The sequence below is a fragment of the Bemisia tabaci genome, chromosome 6, assembly GCF_918797505.1.
Source record: "Bemisia tabaci chromosome 6, PGI_BMITA_v3".
In the NCBI taxonomy this organism is placed as follows: Eukaryota; Metazoa; Arthropoda; class Insecta; order Hemiptera; family Aleyrodidae; genus Bemisia; species Bemisia tabaci.
Window position 1 is genome coordinate 51652556 of NC_092798.1, and position 8530 is coordinate 51661085.

The 8530-nt window shown below is 39.7% G+C and overlaps 1 protein-coding gene across 1 annotated transcript; it reads right to left on the reverse strand.

Moving 5' to 3' along the window:
• Positions 1-5111: 5111 nt before the first annotated feature.
• Positions 5112-8276, reverse strand: LOC140224890 (uncharacterized). The gene is made up of 2 exons (XM_072301922.1): positions 8078-8276; positions 5112-7083 (listed from the first exon to the last, which is right to left on the reverse strand). Exons 1-2 carry the CDS (start codon positions 8174-8176, stop codon positions 6529-6531), a joined length of 654 nt encoding a protein of 217 aa, XP_072158023.1. The 5' UTR covers positions 8177-8276; the 3' UTR covers positions 5112-6528.
• Between the last annotated feature and the right edge of the window lie 254 nt (positions 8277-8530).

The window sequence follows — 8530 nt, forward strand, 5'->3', positions numbered from 1 at the left end:
TGAAAAAATTAATAGATATGTTACTGAAAATTTCCAACATAGCAATCTGAGGTATATGATTCCGTAGTATCACCATCGATACCTTCTCTTGACCAGATCATCCTAAAGTACTTTTTTTAACTTGTATTGATAACTATAACTACAAGTTAATATGTGTTTTTATATTAACTATTTACACAAATAAAAATTTGAATGGGCGAGTTGTTAAACTCTAGCTTAATTTAAATCGATAAATAGGGACTGATAGGACTGAAAAACAATGATTATATTAACTATTGTCCCTGCTTTGCAGCATCCAGAAGGCACCATTGGGGCAAGAGATGGGGAGAAGGCCACCAAACCTTATTCTGAATAATACTGTGGTTTCCTTTTTTATTCAAACTTTTGGTGAAATTCTCAAGCAGATCATTATCATTTAAGTGTTTTTTTATGAGTATTTTTTAAAACAAGCAACGAAAGAGAAATTGTACTATTCTTCTTAAATTACCGAAAACTTGGGAGAAAAATTAGAATGGTGAAATTAGACCTCCTAAGTAGAAACAGTAATAGCTTATGCCTCTATGCTCATAATTTCAATGTGACTAACTTCATACCCTAGTATTCTATGCTGAACTTTTATTGAAAAATCTGAAAAATTTGGATAGGGTCTTCCACTACATGAATTCGTTACTTATTTTGATCAAAACTAGCACTGAGCTTACCGCCAAAGCCTGAAATTCACTCCTGCTTGACTGATAAAACTTGTGTAACAATTACCACAATTTGAGTTTCCTACGAGCATTCCCTTCTTGGAGAGGGGTTCAGAAAAGTTTGGCAAAGCAGCACAAGTTTACGCTATTTTCAGGTTCAAAGTTTATTAATCGTACTGAGTAAAAATTGTGAAATTGAACGTATTGAAGTAACCGACAGACTTCTAAAATTTAAGAAAACATAGAAAATTAAAGCCTTTAGAAGCATCCAAGCACCACTATTTCCATGAGGACCGCGTCAGTGCTCCGGTTTACACGAGCTTAAGACGTGGGTCTAAAAATCCATCCTAAAAAATAATCAGACAAGAACCTGAAAAAGTAAGAAATAACGAGTATCAACACAGCCGACGACAAGGAAGACGTATGCGGGCCTCTTTTTTAACTTTTCTCCCGAATCGGAGCGACACCTTATTGGCAGCATACAGCAGGGCATTGAGAACTCTCGCTTCGCGTCATCGCGCCTTCAATTTTTCAGACGCAGCACGGACGTCCATCAAGTACGAATAGTTGTATCTCTGCGCCGTCGTAAACGTGCACCCTTTCCCTCCCTCCCTATCCATATTGTGTTTGTTTCCGTTTGTCTCATTCGTAATGGTGCTTCAAGCACTAGAATAACACAGCCGAAGGTAGGAGAGATGTGTTCGGGCCTCTTTTTTAACTTCCCTCCCGAGTCTGAGCGACACCTCATTGGCAGCATATAGCAGAACATTGAGAACTCACGCTTCGCGTCATCGCGCCTTCAATTTTTCAGACGCAGTACGGACGTCCTTCAAGTACGAATAGTTGTATCTCTGCGCCGTCGTTAACGCGCATCCTTTCCCTCCCTCTATTTCCATGTTGTGTTTGTTTCCGTTAAACTAGAACGGGGCATTGCGAGTTCACGACTCACGCCATTGCGTCCTACAGTTTTCATGTGCAATCCATCTTGCGAGAATAGTTGTATTGTTTTTAATTGCCGAATCTTCATTATTTTTTAAACAGTCAGTTAATCGTGTCAGATATTTAAGTCAAATAAGCTGTAGGGTACCAACCCCTATGAAGTTCCTTCCTTTTGGGTGCTTCAAATGCTAATCAAGGTCATCTTAGCTCTTTCGGCAAGAGATATGCCACCCTCCTCTCAACTTTTTCAGTATTACTTGGTTTTACATCTCGATTTTATTGTTGAATATTTGGCGTTTGGCCCACCGTCCTCCCTGACAAAAATAATTTTTTCTAGCTTTCTCATTATTTCCTCCTGGTTCCTAACAATTGGCGAGATGCTTTCTACCAAAGTTAACTAATATTGAGGATTTAGATTTCTTCAATACGTCTTCAAGGACAGGCGTGTCAAATATAGCGTAGAGGATTGTATTTATTTTTATTAAATTGTTTTACAATTAGGTCAAATGAAATATAGAAATCTCATATGGAGCCAGACTATAGCTTTGAAAGGCTTTGGGCTTCAACTTTTTTATTTTGTTGGTATTGATGTATTTTTGTTATACTTTGTTTCTACATTTCTGTTGACTTATGATTTTTTTTAAATGTTTCATTTCTACTCCTCTACTGTTGATATAAATTATTTTAATTTCAAAGATACAAAACTTACATCTCTATTTAGGAGTTTTTCTTCTTCCTGATTGATTTATTCTTTGAATTGACCACATTATTGGAAGAAACTCATTGCTTGAGATAGAAAATACATTTAGTTTAAATTTAATAAAAATCTTAAATAGCATTATTTAGTACTATTCACGAAAGCTTTCGTAAGAGCAAAATATTTCATCCACAAACGACTGAAGCATTATTTACAGTTTCTTTATCTTATGAAATTATGCCCTTTTATCAAATATTTCTTTTTTCTTGGGGGGGGGGGGAGGGGGAACGAGTATTAAATAAAAGGAACGAAAATACTATGAAGATCAAACACGATTGAAACAAGATAAATATTTTTTAATTTCGTATCATAATCAAGACAATACCTAATAAAAGTAAGTGATCCATAACAAACGACTTGTGTTACAGAAGTTTTGAATATTTTGACTGTTTAAAAAGAAAGTAATATTAAAAAGAAACAAAAAATCGAAGCAATTTTCAATTAGCTCAAACACAAAGGCTGGTTGCCCTCCCCTCCCCCCCCCCCTTGCTTGCATGGCGCCTTACACTGGCGCCTAGATATCAGCAGGGCCAGGGCGCTAAGAGCGATGGGTCTTCTGTCCTCTTCGAAATGAATTTAAACTAACCGACTGTTGACCCAGTGAGACAAGTCTTGTCTTCCGTATCAGTAAAAGTGGGCGACGGATTCGATCAGATATGACGTGTGATCGTATATTCCGGATAATCGCAATTTGATGCATGCTGCAATGAGGGGAAACGAAGATATGAGAGATACGGTCGGAGAAGGTGCGATATCAATGAGGGGAAAGGCTTTCTTCACTAACATGACTTCGAGCCCGGGTAATCTCCTGTGGTCAACTGACAAGGGGAGCTTCCCAAGTGTAACCGGAATTTCGAGTTGAAATTTCGCATGAGGATACTAGAGATGATTTTAGGGATGCCGTATTTTTTCGTTTTTTCGAATGGGGTCGGAAAGCCCTCAAAAAAAGGGCTAAAGATGCGGAAAAAACGCGTGCGCTAGCGGCACAAGGTAAACATAGGTGATAGAGGCTCTCCATCCTTATTAGTTCCGCATGGCCAAACGGTAGCGTGCTCGCCTCGCAGGCGGGAGGTCGTAGGTTCGGATCCTGACTACAGCCCGTAATTTTATTTAATTTATGCTTGTTTATTTTTCACTTACTTTATTTTGCACCATTCTCTCCGCAAACCGACTTACGAGGTAGAACACGTAGTGACTGAAGATTTTTACATACCTATGCTGATAAAAACTTGAAGTTTCTCTTGGATTGAAACGTTATATCGACGGTGAAACTACCAAACCACGTATCTCGTTTGCGGTGTTTAAAAATCTACGCTCGCATTTTATTTTTTTAAAGTAGACCAAATCAATGTCATTCCTTGAAATTTTCACAGAATTTTCACCGCACGAAGAGGAAAAATCACAGAAATTTTCAAGACTGGACGATAAGTAGTTTTTCATTTAAAAAATAAAGTATGACAGGAAGTCTGCGACGTCGCAAACCGAGATACGTGGTTTGGTAGTTTCACCGTCGATATATAATTGAATAAACAAAACACTCTAAAACTCACCAAATTTCGTTGCCAAGCTGAATTTCCGGAGTATCAGTCAGATACAGATACAGATTCGACTGATACTTCGAAAATTCAGCTTGGCAACGAAATTTGGTGAGTTTTAGAGTGTTTTGTTTATTCAATTATATATAACGTTTCAATCCAAGAGAAACTTCAAGTTTTTATCAGCATAGGTATGTAAAAATCTTCAGTCACTACGTGTTCTACCTCGTAAGTCGGTTTTCGGAGAGAATGGTGCAAAATAAAGTAAGTGAAAAATAAACAAGCATAAAGTAAAATAAAATTACGGGCTGTAGTCAGGATCCGAACCTACGACCTCCCGCCTGCGAGGCGAGCACGCTACCGTTTGGCCATGCGGAACTGATAAGGATGGAGAGCCTCTATCACCTATGTTTACCTTGTGCCGCTAGCGCACGCGTTTTTTCCGCATCTTTAGCCCTTTTTTTGAGGGCTTTCCCGACCCCATTCGAAAAAACGAAAAAATACGGCATCCCTAAAATCATCTCTAGTATCTTCATGTGAAATTTCAACTCGAAATTCCGGTTACACTTGGAAAGCTCCCCTTGTAAGAAGGAAGTCTATAATGTCATTTTTTTCCTTTTCTTTTTTTTTTATTAAAGATTGCTTGTTTTCATCAAAACTACAAATAAATTCTTTCTCAAATTATTTCTATACATAAAAACTTTTCTTGGCTTCAACAAATGTCCTGTCTCAAAATTAGACGCGCCAAAATATCAAGCAAGAAAAAACACAGAAAAATTGACCCGAACCGTATGTAACAAGGTGGTAAAAAATTACTGGGTCGACACTATTTTGCGGGGAAAGCAAGGCGAAAAACTTTAAAAATTTCAACCACTCCAACATTTCAAGCTTCTCTCTTCAATGTCCCTCTCATAAGAAACACGTCCCAATGACCAACATGATGTGGCCGCGCGGCGTGTGCTTATATTTTCCGCTTCTATAGGCCCAATGAAAACCGAGGTGCCTTCAATTTTGAATATGCCACACGCGCATCCGTTGAACACGAATAGTTGCATTCAGGCGCTTTGTAATGAAAAAGGGAAATTGACCAATGAAAACCGAATCTCCTTCAATTGTTGAACATGCCACACGCGCATCCGTTGAACACGAATAGTTGCATTCAGGCGCTTTTATTGAAAAAAGGGAAATTGAACAGGCTGGCTCAGTTCAGTATATTGCAGTATATACGCAGTATAAGTATAAGTCACGCATACGCACATATATGCATACTCCGATAGGGAGAATGATATTCGGTTCAAATTGATATGTTGAGTATCCGATTGACTTAGAATTCGAGTGAAATGAGACTCCAGCTAGAAGAAAATTGGACGTATTTAAATTAAAATGAGCCATATCGATTGCGTCATGATCTCCGGGCTCACACCGGAATGGATATGGTTCTTTCCGATTTAAATACGTCCAGTTAATGAATTCTGAGTCAATTATCGGACATATATTGGTGTTGAAAGAAACTATGTTGTACTCAAAACCTACTGATACCGTTTCTTTTTGCATAAATACGTCCTATAGAGTCACATTAATTCATGTATTTATACATGGACACATTTGATCAATTTTGTCTCCTATTTCTGGATGCAAAAATTCCATGACAACCAGAACAACATCACAGTACTAGAGAGCCGCTCAAGTAGGTATTGCATGAGACATTGAGACATTTTGGTATTTTTGGTTGACTTCTTGATATCTCGCTTTCCTGTAAGGCATGTCAGACAACTTATTATCACCTCTTTTGGCTTATGTGAGCCTGGTTTGATCCCAACTCCCAAATTCCTCAGTAAATAAAGGAGAAAAGCCTAAAAATAGCCTGAAAAAGTTATTTCCAATAGCAAAAATATGCATACGTACATTTTAAAGGTAAATTTATCCATGTATATTTTTAAAGAAGAAGGTCTCAATGACAGGACGCCCTGCCAAATTGTAGAATAATAGAATAAGGCAGGAAATGAGGAGATGCAATTGGTGGAGCTGTAGCAGGATCGCCATCAGTGGCGGTTTGGTGTCGCAGAGCGCATAAAAGCGCTATGAGAGCGACATGTTAGTTAGGCTTAAATAAGATTGACCTTGCCCTCCGCCTCCTCCCCTTTCGCAAAGGCTCCCTACGCAAGGTTAGACCCCATCCCTTGTACAGCTTACGTAATAACTGAACAACCCCCCCACCCCCTCAGAGGGTACCAGAAATAATAGTTTCCATACATACATAAAGTCACTTTTATAGCGCCGCCTCGCGCTCTGAGACGCCCAATCGCCATTGCCCCCTATCCTCCCAGAGATCATCAGGCAATTGGCACCTTCTGATCTCCTCCTCCACCCCTTGTCGCCAACCTTTCACAGGACGTCCACGCCGTCGCCTTCCGGGAGGAGCCCAATCGAAGACCTGCTTGGGCAACCGATAGTCTGCAATCCTTCACACATGTCCATACCAGACCAACTGCTTGGACCTGAAATCGTGCACGATGTCCTTCTCCACACCCATGATCTCGCGTACTTTTACATTGCATATAATAGTTTCCATCAGAGCCAAAAAAATTGCTGGGTTACAGGAGATCGCCTACAGTTCAACTACGGTGAGCTTGCTGCTAAAGCCCTTTGGATCAACGAAGTACGAAAATTTCATAGCTTTGGGCCCAGTGAACTGGACACCTACAATAACGGTACGCGTCACCGGGCGGCTGAATCCCCTGTAGAAGAGCTCGGTACCATTCTCCTGGGCGAGAGAGCCAAGCTGGACGTAGGCTATCTCGTGGCCCCAGGAGAGGCGAGAGTTGAAAGCGAAGAATTCGCCATCCGCCCGATGGACGAGGAGATCGATCGTAGCGTCCGCCTTCTGACCGGTGTCTCCGCCGTGAACGTGGTGCCCGAGCTCCGGGAAACTCTCGGGTCGTCGTTTCACATACTTCAAAAGGGTTGAGGAGTAGTCTTGCTCCGTCGCGGTACCGGTCGCTTCGAGCAAGGTCTTTGTAGAGGACGCTAGATCCTCGGCACTGGATTTCAGGCTCTCATTGCTTGCGTTGAAGGTCTCCAGGGATTTGATGAAGACGATCGCGTGTAAGGTGATTTTGTCTTTCGAGTTGGTAGTCGCTTCTGCGACGGTTTCTGGTACCATCTGCGAACAAGGTGACTGCACGATTAGTGGATAGGGGGAATGATAAAATCTTGTAGATAAAACCTCAGTCGTATAAATTGAATACATGTTGTTCAGTAAGCGCTTTTTGATTTAAAGGAACATCTTCCTAAGACAGAGCTGTACTCACTGTCATCAGCAAACTGATGCTCTTTCCAACCGATTTCTAACTGAAATATTTGGTTGTTGTGTGTCCATAACATATCCGCACTAGTATACAGAGCTTAACACATACTGCCGTCTTTCTTAACATGATATACATATAAACAATGCCCTTCGTATATGGTATGTATGGACACTCCATGCGTTTTTCGCTCTTGTCATCATACCTACAAGAAAAGGCGCGCATTTTGAGTGTTTTTAAAGGAAATAAGGTGCCGTAATGTCATGCAAGTATTGATTCCTTAAAGGTTGAATAGGTCTTAAGCTTTCTATGTAAGGCATTCATCAGGCCAATGTAAATAAACCCGCCAAACAGCAATTTATAAGTAGATTACGATGTTAACGCACAGCCTTTCACACAGTAATTAGAGGATAATGAGAATGATGATTCTCAAGGGAATTTTTATATCCTCAGTTTTGCTGTCATATTTTCTGAAGTTTGTTTGGCAACTGAAGTCTAATCACCGCGACTTCTCTGCCACTTTGGTCTTATTTGTTTACATTGGCCCCTCAATCCCTATATATACAGCCTAAAGCTATGGCGAAGCGCGGAAAGCTGCACCTGTCAGTAAATCTTCAGCGGTATGAACGATTAGTCAATGATCGAATGAAAAAGACGAACAAACCACACATTTATTGTGGCTTGTTATCTATAGAAATGTACATACACCATACCTGTTATTTGGTGCTCAGTACTCTGTAGCAAAAATATATTGCTACCGCATCTCTGAAAATTGTTGGTGATAAATTAGCAAACAAAAAATCAATTTTAACGATGATTTAGACCAAATTTATTTTATCAAAGTTGGCTTACCCCAGGAATGATATACACGCCTAATAACACTCGTAATACTTTAAATGAAGGTCTAAGTAAAACATTCGATTTTTCACTCATACTGCAGCGGAGATTCATAACGAACTGACAATGTGTCTATTCAAAGAACAAAATGATTCATGATGAGAATCTCAGGTAAAAAATTACAACCGAGATAAGAGTTATGTAGGTTGAACAGTATGAATGAAAAATATCAAATCTCATCATCACGAAGAATTGATATCACCTCATTTTACTAGGTATTTCAAAAAATCGTATTTCACCCGAATGTATAATTACAACTTCGATTGTAGGGATCATCTGTAGCAGGCCGATTATATTGAAAGTTCAAAGCAGCCCAATAAGACATCGAAATGCGATATATTGTATGGTTAAGATAGGAATATGCATTGTCTTGGCGCGTGCTGATATAGTTCCAAAGGTTGGGTCACA